The sequence below is a fragment of the Stenella coeruleoalba genome, assembly GCF_951394435.1.
Source record: "Stenella coeruleoalba genome assembly, chromosome: 8".
Taxonomy (NCBI): domain Eukaryota; kingdom Metazoa; phylum Chordata; class Mammalia; order Artiodactyla; family Delphinidae; genus Stenella; species Stenella coeruleoalba.
Window position 1 is genome coordinate 63,179,758 of NC_137154.1, and position 25,996 is coordinate 63,205,753.

The window sequence follows — 25,996 nt, forward strand, 5'->3', positions numbered from 1 at the left end:
TAGCCAAGAGTGTGTGCTCTGGAGCCTGGGTTCGAATCGCAGCTTGACTGGGTACTAGATATGTAACTGTTTTCAGGTTATTTAAATCTTGGTGCCTCAGTTTCCTCTGCATCCCAGACACACTCTTCCTGATCTGTTCCTTCTCGTCCCATTCACACAAAACCTCTCCTGCCCAAGTCCCAGTCCCTGAGTCTGTTTCTGTGAGCAAACACAAGCTTTCGTGCATTTTACAGGTTAATGAGAGATCAAGGATATTTACGGAAAGGTCTACTCAACTCCTGACTGTATGTACGGATTTCCTTCTCAGTAAGGAAATTCTCCCACACCTACTCTTTTGATCACCATGGTTGGGATTGCCAGAGACAAAGGAGGAAAAGTACAGAGTCAGATAAAAAAGAAACAAAAATCAGTTTGTTTAAACTGCCAGGGAAATCTGCCTTCGGCTAAAGGAAGTCAAACTCAGAACATCCTGTTCTAGTTAATAAAGCTCATCTGCTTCCAGCTTGAACAGAAAAATAAAATCTTTGCATCTGTGTGAGGCCGCTCAACCTTTTCTACCTTCACTCTGAGCCCCCTATGCCCAGACTCACGGGTGCCGGTTGCGGGTGAGGGTTCTCTTTCCTCCCCACACAGCAAGCGGCTCGTGAATGCTAAAGGCAGGTCACATGCAATGAAGTACAAACTCACTTTTTCGTCTGTAAATCTTTAAACTTCCTCTAAAAAAGACGCCACTTCCCTCAGTGATTGAAACCCATGTAATTCAGACACAAAAATAAACGACCCTCAGTGGTTTCCAGGAGTGGAGTAGGGGAGGGAGAGATGAATAGGCAGAACACAGGGTTTTTAGAGCAGTGAATATACTCTGTATGATACCATATTATACATTTGTCCAAACCCATAGAATGTACAGCACCAAGAATGAAGCCTCACGTAAACTATGGACTCTGGGTGATAATGATGTGTCACTGTAGGTTCATCAGTTGCGACAGACGTAGCACTCTGGTGAGGGATGTTGTTTATGGGGAGGCTGTGCATGTGTGGGAGCAGGGCGTCTATGAGAAGTCTCTGTACCTTCCCTTCAATTTTGCTGTGAACCTAAAACTGCTCCTAAAAAAATAAAGTGTTTACTAAAAAAAAAAATAAAAATTAGAAAAAAAAAAAACAGGTCCTTCTCTCCTCCATCTCTCTGTCTCAGTGTTTCTGCGATGTGGGATCCAGATACAATTTAACTTACACCACATGACATTCATGTCAAATGACAGCTGAACAACCTCACGCTCTGGAAGGACTCCCATGCCACCCTCCTCAGATCCATTCCAGCATCAATTCCCAATCACTGGCACCAATCAATCCATGACAGACCCTGGCCTTGCCCAGCTGGTCTGTCTGGGAAGATGCCCACATGTGAGTCAGAACTCTCAGCAAAATGACACTTCTGCAGATAAGCCTGCAAGCTTTTTCTTGTCAGAAACTGAAAGCCATGTGTTTTCATCTCCTTTTGCATTTATCTGCCTTAAATGCCAGGAACCTTAGAGGCAAATTTACAGCCACAGTGCGTGAATGACTTTTCACCAGCCTTTAATTCAGTGGTTTTCAAAGTGTGGTCCCTGCACCAGCAGGCACCAGTAGCGCCTGGAACTTGGTGGCTCAGTCAACTCTCTGAGTCTGTTTTCACAAGCCTTCCAGGTTATGTTAGTGCACCCTAAAGTTTGAGACACCCTACTTTAATCTGTTAGCTCCATCCACCCAGCTAACAAGGGGATTGGGGCACTAATCAGAACCATCTAATCTCACAGCTCTTTTTCAGCCTGGCTCTTCCAGTGACCTACAGCAGAGGCTCACTTAAGTTCCCTCTGGAGAAACAGAGTTCGTTGTAAATTTGTGAACAGGAACTGGAGTGGAAAATGATCATGAACTGAGGCAGTTCTGGGGACCGTCCCTCGCTCTGCCTACTTTTCCCTCTTTCTTTGCCATCTGCCCTATTCTCTCTCCACAGATCTGATCCTTTACTCCCTATTCTTTTCTTTTCTGCTCCATCACAGCTGGCATTTGCCTTTGGCCTACCACGACCCAACTCTAAAATCTAAACCATAGCAACCTTTTTGCCCTAATTTCCCTTCCTAACTGGAAAATTCTCTCCATATACCTTTTCCCGTTTGTCAGTTCAAATTCCTGGAAAAGACTCCAATTGGCCCATTTCCTCTTTTGAGCCAGGGTACCCTGAATCACGCCCTCCTCCAAATGATCAGTCACCTTTGGTCTGATGCTTTTTCCTGTCTAATGAACTACCGACATAGGATGAATTGCAGCTTGGGAGACGGGTGACTTCTGTGCAGTGATAGAGGCTTCAGGAGGAAATTGCGGGGGCGGGGGAAACACATAGGAGACTACCCCCCCCCCCCCACTACCCGCGTAAATGAGACATGCGGGAACTTGGCAGTGAGGTTCAACAGTTTGGTTGCTGAGGGCTGAGCTGGAGATAAAGTTTCTGTTACATTATCATGACCCTAACCGTCAGTACACTGCCAGCCTGGGGTGGCCTGAAAGATATGGGCTGCAGGTTACCGACTCCTGACAAGTCAGAGAAGATCCAAGCTGGAAGGAACTTCGGAGATCACCCTGCTCAGCAGTTGCCCAAGAGCATCTCTGGGGAGCTCCTGAAAACTAAAGCTGCCGGGGCCCCACCTCTGGGATTCTGATTTAAACCGCTGCAGATGCTTTTAGTCACAGCTGCCACTGAGAACTACTGCTCTAACTTGACCTCTTAATTTTACAGCTGGAGAAACTTCAGCTCAGCTCCATAATGCGACCATGGCTCACTTGAAGATCCCGCTTGTAACTAGGTTATAGAGTTTGAGTTACTAGATCCTACATGGTTAGAGCTGGAAGAGATCACAGAAGCCATACAACCAACCCAACGCCACCACCTTTGCTTTAGCCTAAGGAGCTACGTGACTTGCTTAAGGAGTCATGGCCAGAAAGAGGGTAGCAAGGGCTAGAACCCAGGGGTCCTGACTCCTAACCCCGTGCTCTGCTCAGAACACCAAGGCTGGGGGACTAAAAGGGCCAGATGTGGAAGTGAAGACAGGCAGTGAAGCAGACCCAGCTGCAGCCCTGTGCTTGCTCTGCTCCAGCTGGAAGAGCCTGGCAGAGGAACCTGGGCATAACTGGACGTGCAGCGGACTCTGGCAAAGGAATCAGCACTTGGGTGCCCTGAGGACGGGGAGGAGACAGCTGGTCTGCTGGGGCTAATCCTTGCTTTCTGCCTGCCTCCCAGTTATGCTGGGAGTGTGTGTGTGTGTGTGTGTGTGTGTGTGTGTGTGTGAACTGGGAGTGTGTGTGTGTGTGTGTGTGTGTGTGTGTGTGTGTGTGTGTTCCTGATGAACTGACAGATGGGCTGGAGTCCAGATTGCAATGCGATCAAAGACGGTGTCCTGGGTGTCAGCGTTCTTCTGACTTTTGCTGAGATAAAGTTGTCTTTGTTTTCCAGAGTGGCTTTGGTCAAGGTGTTGGCAACATCAGTCTTGTATGTGGTTAGAAAATGGCTTCAGTAGGCATTTAAGAGGCAGAGAGAGGTGTGTGTGTGTGTGTGGAGATAGTAGAGGTGGTTGAAGATAAAAAGGTCCCAGTGTAAAAAATGAGGCAAGGGCTCGCCAGACATTGACAGTGGCAGGCAGAAAACCCCAAGGGGGTGAGTGTGAGCTTTAATCACATCCTTTTACGGGGGTTGGGGAGGGAGAGGAAGAGATGAAAAAGTAAACCCCCTTCAAGCTTTTGAGGACCTTTACAACTGATAAAGCACATTCACGCACGTTTAGCTCATCGGACCTGCGCAACATCCCCACGAGGTGCACAGTGCCTGTGATCCAGGCTCAAGGGCCGGGAGCAGCCAGGCTTCAAGGCCACACGGTTGTTACCGGGGGAGCTGACCCCCTCTTTCTAGACTCCAGCTCCGGTGCTCTGACCACCATGGTATCCTGCCCTCCGGGTGTGTGTGTGTGTCCCTCACGTGTGTCCCTCAAGAATGCAAGTGTCTGTCTGTGAGGCGTCATGCTTACCAGGGCCACAAGAAGCTGGATGATAAACACAGGAAAAATACAGGGAACTGGCTCTGGGTCCGCTGCAATGTCTTAGACAACTTAGTTTTCATCTGGGCAAAGTAACAAGCACCTTGCAGGGGTGCGGTAGGGCTCAGAGATCAAGTACACAAAGAACCTAACCTGGGCTCTCGAGGAGCCTGGTAACATTCAGTAAACAGTAGCTGTTAATATCCTGTGGACCTGTTACTGGCCTGTGTACAGAAGCCCATCTACCCGCAGATAAGAGAGACAAGAGCCTGGCGCAGGGCCAGGGGCTGCTGGCTTTGTCCAAATGCGAATTTGTCCTCAGGTATCTGCCACAGAGCCTCGACTGGGGAAACCAAGTCCCACTTCCTACCCTCACCTTTCTAACTCATCATGGCCCCGTAATTCTGCACAAGTACTTGCTGGTGGATGTGCCAGTTAAGCACAAGGACAGATCACGCAGGTCTGAAGCAAACAACAGAGTGGCTGGCATTTCGAGGCCTGCAGTGGAGACTCTTGGGTGGGGTGACCGTGTCAGACGACAGATCCTAGCGGAGACGGGTCGGGTGGATCACAGCTGCCGAGCACGGACAAGCGCCCTTTACGTGTGGCAGTTCAAAAAGAAATCATCTTTCTGAACTGGGATTCAAGGTCACGTCTGCCTGGCTTCAAAGGCCGTGCTCCTTCCACTACCTGCAACCCAGCCCTCATCACCCACACAGCTGGGACCCCACATGGGGGCCGGGAAGTGTTAGGCATACAGGTATGTGTGTGCAGAGCGCTTGGAGCTCGAGAGGACGTGCAGGGTGAGGACCAGTCTGGCCCATGGGAGGTGGCCTCCTGCAAGGAGAACACTCGCTCACACTGGACAGCAAACCACACCATACTGGCTTCCTCTCCACACCTGCTCCGTGGTTGAACTGTATTCCTCTCGCCTGGCCTCTCATCTGGCTTCCACCTCTTCTGAGTCATACACTAATGACCTTGGGTGCATTCCTTCAAGCTAGGCTAGCCAGGACCCATGGCCCATGGAGGCACACGCAGGGGGTGTGTCAGGGGAGACGCAGGAAGGGGCAGAGGAGGGCTCCACAGAGCCCAGAACCTTCTGCTGTGTCTCATCTGCCCAGGGGTATTCAGGTGTCCTTGACATACTCTGGCATCTCCCTCAGGGTTGTGAGGCGATGCAGAGCCCCAGGGGTGTCGAAGGGTCAGTTTTAGCCTCCGCTAGATCTAATTAGCTTAGGTTGGGGGCCAGGCCCTTTCACAGAGGACTCCATTGTTCCCAAGAACCTGGCAGGAATGTTTATCATTTCAGAAACTGAGAAGGACCTGGCTCTCTCCCTCTTGGCCCTGGGGCTGCCCTCCCTTCGGATCTTAATGCACAAAGCCATTCCCAGCCAGGCCTCAGATGAAGCTCAGGGCTGCGGTGGAGCCCAAACTCTCCCTTCCCTAAGCAGCAAGGCAGGTATACTGTCAACACCAGGAAAGCAGCCAAGTGCACACCTGGAGCAACAGCTCAGAATGTCACGTGTCAGATAACTTAACTGGGTAATCATCTGAAGAAGTGAAGTCTGTACCAGGAGCGTGAGGGACGAATCCAAGAGGACGGTTCAGTCTGCCGGTGCCTGCCTCAGCCCCACCCAGTGGTCCTGATCGTGGGGTTCATTCCCTCCCAGGAGAGGCTCTGGAAACAGTATATAGCAACCCTCACCTCAGACCCCCGAGCAATCAAATTCCAGGAGCTGCAAGGGCGCCCCATCCTGAGTACCCACCAAATGTGCACAGCCCCAAAATCTAGCAAGCAGCATGGTGTGGAGGTTATCTGTCCACACTCTGGTTCAGACTGCGTGGGTTTAGGTCCTGGCTTTGCTGGTTATGAGCTGTGTGACTCTGGGCAAGTTTTCTTTGCGCCTCAGTTTTCCCATCTACAAATACGATGATAATAGTACCTATCTCTTAGGGGGTCTGTGGTAATTAAACGGGTAATCTGTATAAAGATTTTAGGATAGCACCTGGTCTTTAGCGAGCAGTTATTATGATGATGCTTTTCTCCTGATTCTAGTACAACTGCAGGTCTCCTGCCGGGACCATCACACATCTGTTTTCCATGCTACGTGTCCAGCTTCTGCAGCACCCTCTCTACATCCACTCAGGGTCGATCTGGCTCTCTGGGATCAGGTGGTTGGCAGTGCCCTGTTTCCACCCACATGGACCTCCAATCTGCTGTCAAGACACTCTCCATTGCTGACCCACTGGAGAACCACCAGTGAGTCTAGGATGGGAGTGTGAAACAGCTCCCCATTAATCCAACCGCCTTGGGCGGTGGGGAGGAGACTAAGTATTGGTCAGAACCACTGTTCAGTTCTCCTACCCAGCCCCTCTAGTCTGCTGTTCCACCCTCCATGAGGTCCCAGAGGCCTTACATTCTAGCAAGGGGGAGGTGGGTGTGCTTGGGTCACTGTAGACAAAGACGGTTTTTTTTGAATTTTATTTTATTTACTTCTTTATACAGCAGGTTCTTATTAGTTATCTATTTTATGCATATTAGTGTATATATGTCAATCCCAATCTCCCAATTCATCCCCCTGCCCCCGCCACTGTCCCCCCTTGGTGTCCATATGTTTGTTCTCTACACCTGTGTCTCTCTTTCTGCCCTGCAAACCAGTTCATCTGTACCATGTTTCTGGGTTCCACATGTATTAATATATGATATTTATTTTTCTTTTTCTGACTTACTTCACTCTTCATGACAGTCTCTAGCTCCATCCACGTCTCTACAAATGACCCAATTTCGTTCCTTTTTATGGCTGAGTAATATTCCATTGTATATATGTACCACATCTTCTTTATCCATTCATCTGCCGATGGGCATTTAGGTTGCTTCCCTGACCTGGCTATTGTAAATAGTGCTGCAATGAACATTGGGGTGCATGTGTCTTTTTGAATTATGGTTTTCTCTGGGTATATACCCAGTAGTGGGATTGCTGGGTCATATGGTAATTCTATTTTTAGTTTTTTAAGGAATCTCCATACTGTTCTCCATAGTGGTTGTATCAATTTACATTCCCACCAACAGTGCAAGAGGGTTCCCTTTTCTCCACACCCTCTCCAGCATTTGTTGTTTGTAGATTTTCTGATGATGCCCATTCTAACTGGTGTGAGTTGATACCTCATTGTGGTTTTGATTTGCATTTCTCTAATAATTAGTGATGTTGAGCAGCTTTTCACGTGCTTCTTGGCCATCTTTATGTCTTTTTTGGAGAAATGTCTGTCTATTTAGGTCTTCAGCCCATTTTTTGATTGGGTTGTTTTTTTAATATTGAGCTGTATGAGCTGTTTATATATTTTGGAGATTAATCCTTTGTCCGTTGATTCGTTTGCAAATATTTTCTCCCATTCTGAGGGTTCTCTTTTTGTCTTGTTTGTAGTTTCCTTTGCTGTGCAAAAGCTTTTAAGTTTCATTAGGTCCCACTTGTTGATTTTTGTTTTTATTTCCATTACTCTAGGAGGTGGATCAGAAAAGATCTTGCTGTGATTTATGTCAAAGAGTGTTCTTCTTATGTTTCCCTCTAAGAGTTTTATAGTGTCTGGTCTTACATTTAGGTCTCTAATCCACTTTGAGTTTATCTTTCTGTATGGTGTTAGGGAGTGTTCTAATTTCATTCTTTTACATGTAGCTGTCCAGTTTTCCCAGCACCACTTTTGAAGAGACTGTCTTTTCTCCATTGTATATCCTTGCCTCCTTTGTCATAGATTAGTTGACCATAGGTGCGTGGGTTTATCTCTGGGCTTTCCATCCTATTCCATTGATCTATATTTCTGTTTTTGTGCCAGTACCATATTGTCTTGATTCCTGTAGCTTTGTAGTATAGTGTGAAGTCAGGGAGTCTGATTCCTCCAGCTCCATTTTTTCCCTCAAGACTCCTTTGGCTATTCGGGGTCTTCTGTGTCTCCATACAAATTTTAAGATTTTTTGTTCTAGTTCTGTAAAAAATGCCACTGGCAATTTGATAGGGATTGCATTGAATCTACAGATTGCTTTGGGTAGTATAGTCATTTTCACAATATTGATTCTTCCAATCCAAGAACATGGTGTGTCTCTCCATCTGTTTGTGTCATCTTTGATTTATTTCATCAGTGTCTTACAGTTTTCTGAGTACAGGTCTTTTACCTCCTTAGGTTTATTCCTAGGTATTTTATTCTTGTTGTTGCAATGGTGAATGGGACTGTTTCCTTAATTTCTCTTTCTGATCTTTCATTGTTAGTGTATAGGAATGCAAGAGATTTCAGTGCATTAATTTTGTATCCTGCAACTTTACCAGATTCAGTGATTAGCTCTAGTTGTTCTCTGGTGGCATCTTAGGATTCTCTATGTACAGTCATCATGTCATCTGCAAACAGTGACAGTTTTACTTCTTCTTTTCCAAATTGTATTTCTTTTATTTCTTTTTCTTCTTTGATTGCCATGGCTAGGACTTCCAAAACTATGTTGAATAACAGTGATGAGAGTGGACATCCTTGTCTTGTTCCTGATCTTAGAAGAAATGCTTTCAGTTTTTCACTATTGAGAATGATGTTTGCCGTGGGTTTGTTGTATATGGCCTTTATTATGTTGAAGTAGGTTCCCTCTATGCCCACTTTCTGGAGAGTTTTTATCATAAATGGGTGTTGAATTTTGTCAAAAGCTTTTCCTGCATCTATTGAGATGATCATATGGTTTTTCTTCTTCAATTTGTTAATATGGTGTATCACATTGATTGATTTGCATATATTGAAGAATCCTTGCATCCCTGGGATAAATCCCACTTGATCATGGTGTATAATCCTTTTAATGTGCTGTTGGATTCTGTTTGCTAGTATTTTGTTGAGGATTTTTGCATCTATATCCATCAGTGATACTCATCTGTAATTTTCTTTTTTTGTAGTATCTTTGTCTGGTTTTGCTATCAGGGTGATGGTGGCCTCATAGAATGAGTTTGGGAGTGTTCCTTCCTCTGCAATTTTTTGGAAGAGTTTGAGAAGGATGGGTGTTAGCTCTTCTCTAAACGTTTGATAGAATTCACCTGTGAAGCCATCTGGTCCTGGACTTTGTTTGTTGGAAGATTTTTAATCACAGTTTCAATTTCAGTGCTTGTGACTGGTCTAGTCATATTTTCTATTTCTTCCTGGTTCAGTCCTGGAAGGTTATACCTTTCTAATTTGTCCATTTCTTCCAGGTTGTCCATTTTATTGGCATAGAGTTATTTATAGTAGTCTCTTATGATGCTTTGTATTTCTGTGGTGTCCGTTGTAACTTCTCTTTTTTTCATTTCTAATTCTATTGATTGAGTCCTCTTCCTCTTATTCTTGATGAGTCTGGCTAAAGATTTATCAATTTTGTTTATCTTCTCAAAGAACCAGATTTTAGTTTTATTGATCTTTGCTATTGTTTTCTTTGTTTCTATTTCATTTACTTCTGCTCTGATCTTTATGATTTCTTTCCTTCTACTAACTTTGGGTTTGTTTGTTCTTCTTTCTCTAGTTCCTTTAGGTGTAAGGTTTGATTGTTTATTTGAGATTTTTTCTTGTTTCTTAAGGTAGGCTTGTATTACTATAAACTTCCCTCTTAGAACTGCTTTTGCTGCATCCCATAGGTTTTGGATCATCGTGTTTTCATTGTAATTTATCTCAAGGTAGTTTTTGATTTCCTCTTTGATTTCTTCAGGGACCTCTTGGTTAGTAACGTATTGTTTAGCCTCCATGTGTTTGTGTTTTTTACGTTTTTTCCCCTGTAATTGGTTTCTAATCTCATAGCATTGTGGTCGGAAAAGATGCTTGATATGATTTCAATTTTCTTACATTTACCAAGGCTTGATTTGTGACTCAAGATGTGATCAGTCCTGGAGAATGTTCTGTGTGCACTTGACAAGAAAGTGTAGTCTGCTGTTTTTGGATGGAATGTCCTATAAATATCAATTAAATCTCTCTGCTCTATTGTGTCATTTAAAGCTTGTGTTTCCTTATTACTTTTCTGTCTGGATGATCTATCCATTGGTGTAAGTGAGGTGTTAAAGTCCCCCACTATTATTGTGTTACTGTCGATTTCCTCTTTTATAGCTGTTAGCATTTGCCTTATGTATTGAGGTGCTCCTATGTTGGGTGCATATATATTTATAATTGTTATGTCTTCTTCTTGGATTGATCCCTTGATCATTACATAGTGTCCTTCCTTGTCTCTTGTAACATTTTTTATTTTAAAGTCTATTTTATCTGATATGAGTGTTGCTACTCCAGCTTTCTTTTGATTTCCATTTGCATGGAATATCTTTTTCCATCCCCTCACTTTCAGTCTGTATGTGTCCCTAGGTCTGAAGTGGGTCTCTTGTAGACAGCATATATATGGGTCTTGTTTTTGTATCCATTCAGAGAGCCTGTGTCTTTTGGTTGGAGCATTTAATCCATTGAGGTTTAAGGTAGTTATCAATATGTATGTTCCAATTATCATTTTCTTTTCTGGGTTTGTTTTTTTAGGTCCTTTTCTTCTCTTGTGTTTCCCACTTAGAGAAGTTCCTTTAGCATTTGTTGTAGAGCTGGTTTGGTGGTGCTGAATTCTCTTAGTTTTTGCTTGTCTGTAAAGCTTTTGATTTCTCGTTGAATCTGAATGAGAATCTTGCTGGGTAGAGTAATCTTGGTTGTAGGTTCTTCCCTTTCATCACTTTAAATATATTGTGCCACTCCCTTCTGGCTTGTAAAGTTTCTGCTGAGAAATCAGCTGTTAACCTTATGGGAGTTCCCTTGTATGTTATTTGTCGTTTTTCCTTTGTTGATTTCAATAATTTTTCTTTGTCTTTAATTTTTGTCAATTTGATTACTATGTGTCTTGGCGTGTTTCTCCTTGGGTTTATCCTGCCTGGGACTCTCTGTGCTTCCTGGACTTGGGTGGCTATTTCCTCTCCCATGTTAGGGAATTTTTCGACTATAATCTCTTCAAATATTTTCTCGGGTCCTTCCTCTCTCTCTTCTCCTTCTGGGACCCCTATAATGCGAATGTTGTTGCGTTTAAGGTTATCTCAGAGGTCTCTTAGGCTGTCTTCATTTCTTTTCATTCTTTTTGCTTTATTCTGTTCCACAGCAGTGAATACCACCATTCTGTCTTCCGGGTCACTTATCCGTTCTTCTGCCTCAGTTATTCTGCTATTGATTCCTTCTAGTGTATTTTTCATTTCAGTTATTGTACTGTTTATCTCTTTGTTTGTTCTTTAATTCTTCTAGGTCTTTGTTAAACATTTCTTGTATCTTCTCGATCTTTGCCTCCATTCTTTTTCCGAGGCCCTGGATCATCTTCACTATCATTATTCTGAATTCTTTTTCTGGAAGCTTGCCTATCTCCACTTCATTTAGTTGTTTTTCTGCGGTTTTATCTTGTTCCTTCATCTGGTACAAAGTCCTCTGCCTTTTCATTTTGTCTGTCTTTCTGTGAATGCGGTTTTTGTTCCATAGGCTGCAGGATTGTAATTCTTGCTTCTGCTGTCTGCCCTCTGGTGGATGAGGCTATCTAAGAGAGACAAAGACTTTTTGTCTCAATTCTTTGCACTCATCTTTCATGGCCCAGATCAAACGTCATCTTCTTGGTGTGGCTTTCCCCTGATTCCCACTGTCAGAATTGTCACTTTATAAATTGCTTGTCAAATGTGATCTCAGACCAGTTCCTTTCCTTTGGCCACCCCAGTTTCCTCATTTGTGAAATGAATGACACTGTTTACAAACTAACCTTCCAGGACTTTGGGAAGGTCCATTACAAGCCAATGGATGTAAAGGCTTAGGTCCCCTCCCATTGCCCTCCTTGCCAGGCAGAGGAGGTGGGGAGATACCCAAGGTAGCTGACTGCCAGGCTGTCTACAAAGCCAATAAAACCAAGCCCTTTCCTGGAATGGCCGCTCCCTCCTTCTCCACCCATGGAATTCCTATTCAGCCTTGGAGGTGAAGCATTCCTGCTGCCCTCAGGGAAAAGAAATATTCCTCTCCCTTGTGCTCCTGTAATCCTTTGTCCCTATTAAATCTCTTATCTCCTTTTAACTTTTATTGTATTCAATTTACATTATTATTGCTTGAGGTCAAGAACTGTATTTTGTTCTTTCGGCGTAACTTCACAGTGTGTAACATGATGCTCAGCACCTAGTAACTGCTCCAGAATTGCTCATTAACTCAAATTCAGTCTTGCGAGTTTCCTGGATCCTGGACTGGACCCTCCTGGAGGCAAACTCTACCATCACCAGCCTGATACTAGTTTATCTGAAGCCACCAGCTGAATTCACAATCTAGTCCATAGGGCCTGTGGAGGAGGGCTCCCACACAGCCTGGGAGTGGGAGAGGGGAGTGGAATGGCCGTGTATTTCCATGCAATCTCAGCTGCAAGCCAGTGGCAGCAGTGAGCCATGCCTTAAGGATTAAAGGACCTCTTCAGGAAACAGTGAGTCTGGAAGAGCCAAATCGCATCCGTAGTTACACATGTTTGTTCATTACATGTTCAATGACTCAATTTTCTTTGCAAAATTTTAAAATGCAGACATATAGTAGAACTCTGCATTTATCAGTCCTTCCTTCCTCCCAGCAGTTACTGAAGGAAACAGACCCTAACATTTATGCCAGGTACCTGACCACACTATCACATTGTACCCTCACAATGATTATTTGAGGTAGGTAGCGCTATTACCTCCGTTTGATAAATGTGGACATTAAGGCTGAGAGAGGTTAAGAAACTTGCCCAGGGTCAAGGAGACTAAACCATGGGGCTGACTGCGAACACCTAGCTCCTTCTTCTCACTCAGTACACAATGCTACCTTCCCATCTGAGGGTCGATTACTCAAGAAATGGATCTGATGCATTTCCTGCCCCCTCCAGAAATTTGTGTTCCAGCAGAGGAGGCTGGTACACAAATAATTAAAAACATAAAGCACCAACAATAAAACTATGGAATAGAAATATGTGTAATGGATTCTGTGGGAGGCTGAAAGCAGAGTGATCAGTTCAGGCCGGCGTGGACCAGGGAGGGCTCCACAGAGACTCTTGGAAGGGGAGTGTGTGCAGGATAACTTGCATTTTGACAGGTAGAGAATGAGGAAAGGAGAGAATGCAGGAGTCTGAGGCAGAGGAGACTACATGTGCAAAGGCATGCAGAGAATGCCAGGCATACTTGGGCAAGGACACTAGATCAGGGGAGCCAGAACATGGGACTTTTGAGGACGATCTGGGCTGTGCCAGGCTTAGTTTTGTCAAAGTGTTCGACTTGTTTCTTTAAGCCCCAGGTGGCTGCGGACAGCCTCAGAGGAGGGAAATGACATGAGCTGAGCTGCACTGTGCAAGAGGAAGGACCTGCAAGGACCATCTCTGAGTAGGAACTGGGAGGTAAATAGGGTCCTGCATCCTTCAGATATGTACCATCAGCTTCCAAGGTCTCTGCCAGTGTTGGTTTTAGGGATGAGAATAAGAGAACAGGAGTCTCTTTCCTGTTGAAAGAGGCAGGTCAAAGACCAGAACTGCTACGGGGCCTTGGTGCACTGCCTCGCTCCCCACACACCACCCCTACCCCATGCCTCAGAATGGCAGAAGTGTGGCTGCTCTGAGTAATGAGGACGAGTCTGCTGCAACAACCGGACACCCTCCCCCAGACGAGGTGTGACACGCTGCTCTCTGCCAAGGGTAACACTGGGGACTCCCTGGGCTCAGCCTGCAGTGCTCATCCCAAATGCTGCCTTCAGAACCGGAAGACTGTCTTTCCAAATTAACAAAAGATGTTCTGGATCCATGATTACATGTTCCCCACGTAGCGCATGATTTATAAACACAGATTTATAAATTCTATGTAAACGTAAATTACACATCTGTGCACAGTATGTTGTAAATTTAAGTATTTTAACACAGACCGAAACAACGTTCCATGACATTTAATAAACCCAGGAGCTCTTCAATCATCAGTGCTAGAACTATGTGTTGACAATTACCTTGCGCTGAAGATTTGAAAATCCTCCCATTTTTTCCTTTTTAATTTTTAAAAAATGTATATGCTGAACTCACCGTGAAAAAAACCAGGTGGTCTCCTTAGAAAACTGCCCCCAAACTCTTTGGCTCTGAAAGAAAATGCAGGGCCAAATTTCTGCCTCATAAAATGACGATTTGAGTGGAATCTGAGTCAAACCCAAATGAAGGAATACTGGTTCTCTGAATCAGCAAAAGAATTCAGTCTCTGGCATCCAACACTCCATTATTCATGGGCCTGAATTGGCAGGAGAGCTGTTGGCACATTGGAGATGACCAGGAAAGCAGGGTTTGGAGGGACAGAGGGAGGGAGGAAGTTGGAGGTAGATAAGGAGAGAAAAACAATGTGAAATACCTCTCAGGCCAACTCTGAACAACATGTCGGGCATTTATTATTCCGAGGTGAAGAAGTTCCACTATCCCCTTGCTAGATACTCTCTCAGCTCATTTCTCTGCACATGGGGTCATTTCACTGAGCAACTGCTTAAAAACAAATGCCTCATTGGGCCGCTGCCCCAATCAGAAAGCGCTTCCGGAGTCCCAACAAGCAGGGCCAGCAGGAAGATTGATTCCCCTCCATGAGACAGCCCCTCCCTGAGCCCTTGTCCCAGGACCACTCACCGGGGCCTGCGGAAGGTCAGGCCGTAGTGCTGACAGGCCAGCCCCACGGTGGGCGTGTACACGATGGGCATGAATTTCTCCACGTCCGACGTCAGCACTCGGTAGAAGAGCTTCTCGTTCCGGTCTTGGAGCGTCATGAGGATGATGTACCTCGGGAGGCGAGACAAGAACCAAGCTGATCACGTGAGTACCATCTGCGGCAGCACAGAAGGCCCCTGATGCAAAGACCCAGGGCTCCCACTCAGCTACTTTCAATGGCACCTTCGTGGGCAAGTCATCATCTCCTCTAAGCACGTGTCTCATCATCTATGAAATGTGGAGAATAGTACCTGCCTTATGGTGCTTATTACTACACGTGCTGTAGGTGCTATTCTAATTATTTTTCATCAACTCATTTAACATGGGGAACATGCCTCCCAATGACTTGGAAGGTGGGTACTATAATTCTGACTATTTTAGAGACAAGGGGATCAAGGCACAGAGAAATGAAATAATGCACCCAAGGGATCTGAACCTAAGCAATCTGACTCCAGAATCTGCACTCTCAACCATGATGTAGGACGGTTAGTTATACTATTATTATGTGGACATTAATGAAGGACAACAGAATAACGGTATTCTGGGGATGGGGGAGGGTCAGGGAAAATACTGGGTGGACCAGTGATATATGAACTGGCCTTTTCTACCCCACAGGGCTGGTTACTGTCACAAGCAGTGTTCACCAGTGGTTGAGTACCAGGTGATCTCAGGAAGCATGTTCCCCCCAAAATCTCTCTCTTACTTAGTTCCTGAAGCCTGAAATCACTAAGCCAGGAAAAAAGCCTTTCATTCACACTCCTAAAAATGCAAAAAACATCTGGGAGGAAAAAAAAAACCAAGGGATTGAAATTCCCAGTGAGGTGTAAGTGACTGCTGATATCGCAACCTTTCAGGACAACAGTTTGGGAGAGATAATGAAGGCACGTGAGGTGCTGGCATGGAGTGGGGGTGACAGAGATGCTCTGACAGGGGAATGATCCCTGCGTGTGGTGTCAGGGTCCTGGGTGTGAATCGCAGCTCTGCTTTTCACTAGCTGTGTCACTGCGAGGAAGTCTTGTGACTTCTCGGGGCGTCAGCCTCTCCTTCTTCACCAAAGACACTGGTTCAGAACTAAAAAACGTGTTTTAGGAGGCACTTTTCGGAAGGGAGGATTTATGCTTAGAATAGCCGGGATCTCAGCTCAGCACTAGTGTAAGGATTCCCTTACTCAGTAGCCATTTGTACACATCACTTCTCAATTCTGCATTCAGTGATGTCAAGTTGGTAAGTTGAAATTGGCCGTGGTGGGAGTATTTACACCATGGAAACCGGTAAATGCTCTAAAACCCCATCCAACGGCCCCAAAGCCAGTTCTTAAACATTTACTAGCACTCCACTGTCCTTACCCGTCAGAAGCTGGGGAGTGTCCTTAGCATTTCCCCCTAAGCACCTGCTGAAATGAGGGACTCCAGGAATGAGTGGGTCAGAGTAGTCAACAGGGCAAGCGTCAGTAGCAAACCCTCTAGCACTCCCAGGATCAGGCCTCTGCCCCCTGAGCCTGACACATCTTCCCAGGCATATGAGTGAGGCCCATCTAGCTGGAAAGAACTGGAAAGGGAAGGATTTTGGATCTTGATTTTTAGGGCTTAATATCTTTAGGAAAGAGGATTTCACCTTGGACTTTAATTCTTCTTTGCAAATTTAACAAACGAGAGAAGTTTGGATTGTTCAAAGTTAGGGCACGTCTAATATTGTTAGCTGGAATCCATGTGTACTTTATGGTTTGCTCTTCCGGGTGACGAGGCTAGACCCAATCTGAGTGGAATAAACAAGAGGGAGAGAATGTTTGGCTTGGGCTGCAGTATGGCCTTGGAGTTAATGTGAGTAATGACCATAGAGGTTAGTGCTGCAGGGGAGGGGGAGGGGGCAGAGGCTTCCTTATCCACTACTGCTCAGAAGTGATGGATGGTACTGCGGGGACATGGAAAGATCCTGACAAGCTGCTGCACTCAGCCCCTAGGGGGATAGCCACACCCTCAAGGACCCAAAGTCTTGGCCATTAAGCTCTATGGATATGTAAGAGGAACACTTATCTTCTCCCTACATTTCTGCTGGAGCCCATGGCAAGACGACACATTTATTTAACAAGCCCTCACATAGTGCCGACTATGGGCCAGGCACTGTTCTAAGCACGTCACAAATACTAACGTATTTAATCCTCACCATAACCCTATGAGTTAGACACCACTGACATACTCAATGTACAGATGGGGAACGACCCAGAGAGGCTAAAGAGCTTTTGCTGTTAAGTGGTAAAATGAGGATTTGAACTCAGTCTAGGACTAGAGTCTAGTCCTGTAGCCACTAAGCTTCAACGCCTCTTAGCTACGGTGAAGCAGAGAGGTTGAAAGCACGGACTCTGGAGCTAATTACCTGTGTTCAAATCCTGTGACCTGTGAGGTCACTACCTGTTCATAGCCATGTGACCTGTGAGGTCACTACCTTCTTAGTAAGACTGGTAAAGCTGATCCTGTGATTCCCCATTGGGCTTTCATGTCTACATCCCCACTGGGACAGAACCAGAGGGGCAGCAGGGTTGTTAACTACTCCCCCTAAGCCTCTAACATACAACATCCCAGGTCCTTCCCAAGATGCCCCTGTCCATTTCCCCTCTTCTCCACCACATTCCCCTTATTCCAGGAACCTGGGCCACGTACCACTTCCTTAACATACCTGCCCCTACATTTTTGCCCCACGTCTTCCCGCTGAGTAAAATGTCTTCCGTGAACCCCACTGCTGAATGCTGACGTCCTATTGGTGCTTCCTGGGCTGATTCTGATTCCATCACTTCCCGGGGGCCCAACCAGATTCCACTGGTTGGAATTCAGGCTCCCTTCCCAGTCCTCCCAGGACACATTGACTGTGCCTTGATCATAACAAGCCCTGGTCCTCAAGGAGACCATCACCCTATGAAAGGCAGGGCTGGATCTGGGATCTCTCAGGGCTCTCAGCCTTTCCTGGCTAGAGAGTATCCAGAAAACCCTCTGTGGACCACAGGAAACAGACAGCTAAGCCCGGGGCTCTGGGGAGAGAGAAGAGACTTTAGGTACTAACTTGTCCAGGTCACTCTGCTGCCGCTCGTAGTATCTCATAATCCGGAGGAGCTGGACGTCCTGGCTCAGGAAGCAGGGGGGTATTAGGCCATGGATCCCAAGCTGCAGCCTTTCCTCAAGGGTAAAGGCCATGCCCTGGGGAGAACAAGAAAGAAACACACACACATAAATGGATACGCAGGAAACCAAGGAACAGAAGAGTTCCATCCACAGACAGGCCAAAGTCACTGTGACTCAACAGCAAGGACCCTGGACTCAAATCCCACCTCTGCCATTTAAGTAGCTGGGCAATCTGTGCCAGTTATCTTGACTCTTCTGGGCTCCAGCCTCCTCTTAGAAAAACATGGAAAATATCTATATCATCAGGGGTTCTTTTGGTTTATTTTTGTTTATCTTTTTAAAAAATGTATTTTATTTTTAGAACAGTTTTAGATTTACAGAAGAATTGAGAAGATAGTACAGAGAGTTCCCACATATCTCCTCACCCAGTTTCCCCTATTATTAATATCGTCCATCGGTATGGAACATTCGTTAGAATTAATGAATCAACAGTGATACATTATTATTAAGTAAAGTCCACGGTTTATTCAGATTTCCTTAGTTTTCACCGAATGCCCTTCCTTTGTTATTCCAGGATCCCATCCAGGATTCCACATTACATGGAGTCATCACGTCTCCTTAGGCTCCTCTTGGCTCTGACGTTCCTTGGTTTTGATGACCTGGGAGCATTTTGAAGAGGACTGGTCAGGTATTTTGTACACTATGTCTCTACTGGAATTTGTCTGATGTTTCTCTCATGACTGCAGTGGGGTAATGGGTTTTGAGGAGGACGACCACAGAGATGGAGTGCCATTTTCACCACATAAGATCAAGGCACATACTAGCAACATGACTGACCACTGTCGATGTTGACCATGATCACTTGGTTGAAGTAGTGCTTGTCAGGTCTCTCCGCTGTAAAGTTACTTAGAATTCTGCATGGGATATTTGTCTCATTTGTTTGTTCAATCATTAATTTATATTAGAATGAACTCATGGGCATTTGTTTTATACTCTGGGTTATAATCCAATACTGTCTTATGTATTTCTTTTGCTCAAATTGTTCTAGCTTTGGCCTTTGGAAACTCTTTCAGTTGGCTCTGTGTCCCTTTAAGTCCTATAATTTTGCTTGTCCCTTCCCTTCCCTTCTCTTCCCTTTCCTTTCCTCCCTTTCTCTTTTTCATTAGTACTTCTTATTTTCTGCCACTACAAGATGCTCCAGGCTCATCTTGCACATTGCCTGCCCAAGTCCTAGAATCAGCCATTTTTTTCAAAGAGGCTGGATTCCTTTTTGGAGCATGGTATTAGAAACCACAATCTGGGTTCTACTTATTCCTTGTGCTCCTTGCTACTGGAGTTTCTTTGTTTTCAGTCCCCCTCAGCTGACAGAGTAAGGAAATGAATCTATCCTAAGCTAAATACCAGTTCATACTAATGTCTCTAACTCTAACCCATTACCACATGGATCTTTCTAGCCTCATCACCTTGCTGGTCTGTCAGTTCTGATTCCAACAGTGAGAGACTTAGCTCCCATCATCTGCCATCTACATGCTTAATTACTCAGTACTGTAATATATATGTAGTGGTATGTTGTTATTGTTTTAATTTGCAACTGCCTGTTGACATATAGTAGTATCAACACTGTTAACCTGTACTACAGTGGGAAACAACTTTATGAGCTAGAGTGGAGTGCTTACGTGTCATTGTTTTTGCCTTTACTCTAATAAACTCCACTCATTTCCGAAGTCACTTAGATCAGCACTTTTCCTTGAACCCACTTCACTGACAGTTAGATTCTCTTATCACAGTCTGCATTCCTTCCTGGGATCCTCCAGGATTTAAATATTTAAAAATAAATAAATAAATAAATATTTAAAAATAAATCCGAATACATTAAGGTCCATTGTTTGTACCGTAAAGTTCCATGAGTTTTGACAAAGGCGTAATACCATGTACCCCTCATGATAGTATTGTACTATAGTACAATACTACACAGTTTCAGTGCTCTAAAATCCCATGTGTTTTACCCATTCATCCCTCCCTCCACTCCCTGAATTTTGGCGAGTACTGATTTTTTCTTTTTTTTTTTTTTAATGTCTCTACAGTTTTGCCTTTTCCAGAACATCATACAATTGGAATCATACATTATGTAGCCTTTTCAGACTGGCTTCCTTTCACTTGGCAATAAGCACATAAGGGTCATCCATGTATTTTTGCGGCTTGATCACTCATTTTTTTAAATCACTGAATGGCATTCCATTGGTTGTACCACAGCTTGTTTCTCCATTTACCTAAAGGACACCTTGTTTGCTTTCAGTTTTGGGTGAATATAAAGTTACTATAAACATTCATGTGCAGGTTTTCACGTGAACATACATTTTCAGAACAGTTGAGTAAATACACAGAAGTGCGATTGCTGGATCATATGGTAAGATTCCATTTAGCTTTTTCAGAAGCTGCCAAAGTGGCTGCATCACTTTGCATTCCCACCAGCAGCGAATGAGTTTCTGTTGCTCCACATCCTCTCTAGCCATTGGTATTACCAGTTTAAAAAATTTCAGTCATTGTAACAGATCTGTAGTGGCATGCTATTATTGTTTTAATTTGTAACTCCCGATTGACATATTATGTTGAGCATTTTTTTATATGCTTATTTTTCACCTGTATATCTTCTTGGTAAGGTACTGTTCAGATCTTTCACCTATTTTTTAATTGTTTTTTTCTTATTGTTGAGTTTTAATAGTCCTTTGATCTACAGTTTTGATGCAATCCCTATCAAAATTTGAATGGCCTCTTCTGCAGAAATAGGAAGGCCAAGCCTCAAATTCATACGGAATAGCAAAGGGCTCTGAACAACCTAAACCATTTAAAAAAATAAAAGATTTCAAAACTTAACATTAAACTGTGGCCATCAAAATAGTGTGGTGCTTTAAAAAAAGGAAAAAAAACCAGTGTGGTACTGGCATAAGTACCTATAGATCAACAGAATAGAATCAGAAATAAGAGTCCAGAAATAAACCCATACATGTGGGGCAGGTTGATTCTTGACAAGGATGCCAATTCCATTCAGTGGGGAAAGGATAGTTTCTTCAAGAGATGCAGCTGGGCCAACTGGATTTCCACATGCAAAAGAATGAAGCTGGACTCCTAATTAACTCAAAACAGATCAATAGCCTAAATGTAAGAGTTAAAATCATAAAACTCTTAGAAGAAAACACAGGGGTAAGTCTTCATGACCCTGGGTTTGACTATGGATTCTAAGATAGGACACCCACAGCACCAGCAGCAAAGAAAAAAATTAGATAAATCGACTTCATCTAAAAACTTCTGTGCATAAAGGGACACTATCAAGAAAGTGAAAAGACAATGGACAGGGGCTTCCCTTGGGGCTCAGTGGTTAAGAATCCTCCTGCCAATGCAGGGGACACGGGTTTGAGCCCTGGTTCAGGAAAATCCCACATGCCACGGAGCAACTAAGCCCGTGCACAACTACTGAGCCTGCGCTCTAGAGCCCACGAGCCACAACTACTGAGCCCACGAGTCACAACTACTGAAGTCCGTGCACCTAGAGCCCGTGCTCTGCAACAAGAGAAGACACCGCAATGAGATGGCTTCGTTCTCTGCAACGAAGAGTAGCCCCCGCCCGCCGCAACTAGAGAAAGCCCACATGCAGCAACGAAGACCCAACGCAGCCAAAAATAAAATTAATTAATTAATTAATTAAATTTATATATAAAAAAGACAACATACAAAATGAGAGAAAATATTTGGCAATCGTAGGTCTGATAACAGTTTAATATCCAGTCTCTAAGTAACTGCTACAACACAACAAAAACAACCCAAGTAAAAAATGGGCAAATAACTTGAACAGATATTTCTCCAAAGAAGATATACAAATGGCCAATAGCATATGAAAAAATATTCAGCATCATTAGTCATTAGGGAAAGTCAAATCAAAACTACAATGAGATACCGGTTCACACCCACTAGGATGGCTGAACTATAAACCAAAAAACCAAAAAAAAAAAAAAAAAAGAAAAGAAAACAAAAAACCAAACACCCCCAGTAAATAACAAGTGCTGGTGAAGATGTGGAGAAACTGAAACCTTTGTACATTGCTGGTAGGAATGTAAAGTGTGGCAGCCCCTATGGAAAAATGGTTTAGCATTTCCTCAAAAAGCTAAACACAGAATTACCATATGACCCCAGTATATAATTCTACTCCTAGTATATGCCCAAAGGAACTGAAAGCAAGGACTTGAACAGTTACTTGTACCCCAATGTTCACTGCAGTATTATTCACTACAGCCAAAAGGTGGAATCAACCCAGGTGACCACCATGTGAACAGATAAACAAAATGTATATATGTACAATAAAATTTATTCAAACATAAAAGAGAATGAATTCTGATACATGCTACTTCATGGATGAACGTTGAAAACATTATGATACAGAAGGACAGATACAAAAGGAAAAATATTGTATGATTCCACTTACATGAAATATCTAGAATAGGCAAATTCATGGAGGCAGAAAGTAGATTAGGATTACTAAAGGCTGGGCGGTGGGGAAGTGGTGGGTGAGTTATTACTTAATGGTTACAGAGTTTCTATTTAGGGCAATGAAAAAGTTTCAGAAATGAGCGGTAGTGATGGTTGCACAACATTATTAATGTACTTAATGACAATTAATTGTACAAATGGTTTAACCAAATTTTGCTGTAAACATATATATATACTTTACCCCAACTTAAAAAGTTAATAATGGATTATCTCCCAAACCACTGAATTGTGTACTTTAAATGAGTGAATTGTGTGGTATGTGAATTATAACTCTATAAAGCTGTTTTAAAAGAATTCTTTGCATATTTCAGATACAAGTCCTGTATCAGACATGTGTTTTGTAAATATTTCTTCCAGTACGTGGCTTGTCTTTTCATTCTCTGACTGGTGTCTTTCACTGAACAGCATTTTCTGGTTTGGGCACTGGCAGGGAGAGATGGGGGACAAGTAGGACGTCATGGAATCTGCTCCCTGGCCCAGTTAAGCCCTCTGGGGACAGTGTCTGCTGGCAGAAGTTGCAGGACCTGTTCTCATAAGGGATACTGAGGGACATGGGGACCCCAGCTGCCCTACCTTTATCCTGAAATGATAATGTACAACACACTGTGAAAAAGAGACACCTTTTCCGTGTAGAACTCTGGGTGGCTCTGCTGAATGAGGGCTGCCCTAGCACTGCCTAGAAGCTCCTGGTCGAGCCTTCCTCAGCTTCCCCAACCTTCTCACTGTGGCAATGGCCACAGTGGCAAGTGGCAGAGTGGCTCCATGGGTGGCACACATCAACAAGAAAAGGACCAGAATCCCCATGGGGGGGGATTGTGTAGGGGGCTGAGAACAGTTTTTAATTAACTAATTCATTATTGAATACTGTTATTATGACCCCCATTGTAGTCAAGGCTGATGATACCTGGGGCAACCCTGTTTAAGCTCCCTATTCATAATAAGCCCCAAGTAACGCAAGGTTCCTCCTAGAAGTGAAGGCTGTGGGGTGATAAGTGAGAACTAAATGACGCTGATGGCTGTCTAGCTTCCCCAGACTCCTATGGGGAGGGGAAGCTTGAAAAGGTAGGGAGCATCAGCTCCACTCATTCCTCCACCAGCTGAAAAATACCTCATCTACCATTATTACGAGTGCATTTACAGGGAGTTTAATAATGACAGGGCGATTCAAGCCCATATACTGATCAACCCCACCTAGCTGTCGCTATCATCATCTCCAAGAAAAGGACTAATAAATACCCAATCTCACTCCATCCCTAACAATCACCTTGTGAGGAAGTTTTGCAGCCTCTACTGTACAGATGAGACAGCTGAGCATGAGAGGTTATATGATGCTCCTGAAGTTGCATAGTTATTACCCCATATTTTATTGCTTGCTAAACCAGGATGCATCTTTTTTTTTTTGCAGTACGCGGGCCTCTCACTGTTGTGGCCTCTCCCACTGCGGAGCACAGGCTCCGGACGCGCAGGCTCAGTGGCCATGGCTCACGGGCCCAGCCGCTCCGCGGCATGTGGGATCTTCCCAGACCGGGGCACGAACCCGCGTCCCCTGCATCGGCAGGCGGACTCTCAACCACTGCGCCACCAGGGAAGCCCCAGGATGCTTCTTATAATCAGTAAGTCCGTTCGGTGTGATAATCTTTTCCCTGATGATTTCTTTGACTAGGGATAAGTCACAGTCAACATTTGATCACAGGCTCTGTTTTTGCCACTTACATAGTGTACACCCTGCCAGGACCTTGGTGAGATGGACCTCAGAAAATGTGAGTTGGGATGGTGAGGGGTGAAAGAGGAGTGGAAAAAAAGAGAAACAGAGTGAAAAAAGCGAATATTGGCTATTCCCCATTTCCTCTTCGTTTTTGTTTTGTAACCTCGGAATATCCGAAACTATGAATTCTGGCTCCTATTATAATTCTGGCTTTTACAAAGTAATAACGATCACTCAGCTTATGAAAATCCTGAGGAATTGTTCCTCCTCTCAGAAGAACTGCTGGAACTGTTAGAAAGACCTATCGGGATACTCTCGACTCTGTTTGAAAGTATGACTCATGGAGCAAAGTACTCTCCGCACATAAAATTCCCAATGTTTCCTTCATCAAAGCCCAAAGTCACCAGTTCATAAATTCCCTGTGCTGGCTACCAGCTTTGCAAGCATGGTATGACACCTCGGTCCTTGATCCTTTTGCAGGAAACAGCTTGCCCTGGAGACTGGGCACTCTCACTAAACACCATTAAGCAGGTGAGTCTTCACTGGCTTAGTAAAGACTGGGTTTGTCTCTCCTTGGCTGTAGGATCCCAGGCAGGCCCAGGCATTTAATTATGACATCATCTTTGTTCATGACCATTGTGGCTTTTAATAAGAGTCTGCTTCTTTCTACAAGAACTAAGTGTTTCTCTTGTCTGACTGCCACCAACTTCTTTTGTATTTCAGGAAAAAGTATGACCGTTTAGCAACTGGTAAGTTCAGGGATTAAAAAAAATACTTCTAGAAGCTTCTTTTCATCCTGAAGCTAATGTTAAGGCAACTTCAGATTTACAAGTTTGCGAAGCAGAAATGCAGGCACTTTAGCTTTACCATGGCTTCCAAAATAGGATAGGCACAAGATGATTCACTAGGGTGTAAGGGAAAAGTATTAGAACTTACATTTCTCTACAAAAGAAATAAACTTTACTAATTGGCACTCAGGCTCTTGGTCTGTATGTCAGAAAGTCACAATTCCCATAAGGTATACCAGAAGTCCTAAGGTAAGAGTAGGGTTTGTACAACTTGGGGGAGTTGACAGTTGGGGTCCTTATTCATTCTTACTACAATGAGAATCTACAGTTTCTGTATGCCCAGGTAAATAGAGTTTGGGGTCATTTTATCTAGTTTTAACAAAGTCCTCAAAATAGGACAAATGGCTTTTTAAAAATGGCTGACTTTCTTAGCAGAGAGCAACCTTGTGGTGTTCAGCCAGGACACACCAGTAAGGACCTACCAGTTATGACTCTTTTGAAATATTTGAATCGCTACAGAGCCGCTGCTCTGACTACTCCCCCCAGTCAGGTGCCCCTCCCAGCCTGCTCTGGCTTCTCCCAGGGAACCTTTGGAACCTCCCCAAGATCCAGCAACCAATGGGTTAATGTTTGGCAAAGCAGGTGGCTTCAAGATCCTGCTGCAGCACTAAAGGCCTGGGACTGTTTTGACTGGTCAGTGCCTACGCTGTACCAGTGTTAATCTTTCAACCATCAACCTATTTTATCATCTTGCCTGAATGAGCATCTCTGGCTCAGCCTGTAAATTCCACCCGTGGGCTCGACCCAGGACAAACCTTACTGGCATCAGAGAGAAGATATTTGAATAGATTCCACCATCAAATGGCAGGGGTCAAAGGCAGCGAGCCCATCAGCCTCCTGCTGTCCAGAGACCCAGGCTTCCCAGTGCTTCTCAAAAACTGACCTTTCCCGGGCTTCCCTGGTGGCACAGTGGTTGAGAGTCCGCCTGCCGATGCAGGGGACGCGGGTTCGTGCCCCGGTCCGGGAAGATCCCACATGCCGCAGAGCGGCTGGGCCCGTGAGCCATGGCC

At 44.4% G+C, this 25,996-nt stretch overlaps 1 protein-coding gene across 1 annotated transcript in view; it reads right to left on the reverse strand.

The window, feature by feature from the left end:
• The window catches only part of ME3 (malic enzyme 3), a 199,009-nt gene that overhangs the window by 84,977 nt on the left and 88,036 nt on the right, over positions 1 to 25,996 (reverse strand). Inside the window, exons 3-4 of the mRNA XM_079930727.1 lie at positions 17,833 to 17,966; positions 14,701 to 14,850 (exon numbers count right to left, since the gene is read on the reverse strand). Coding sequence (XP_079786853.1) covers positions 14,701 to 14,850; positions 17,833 to 17,966 — 284 coding nt within the window. The remainder of the gene's footprint in view (positions 1 to 14,700; positions 14,851 to 17,832; positions 17,967 to 25,996) is intronic.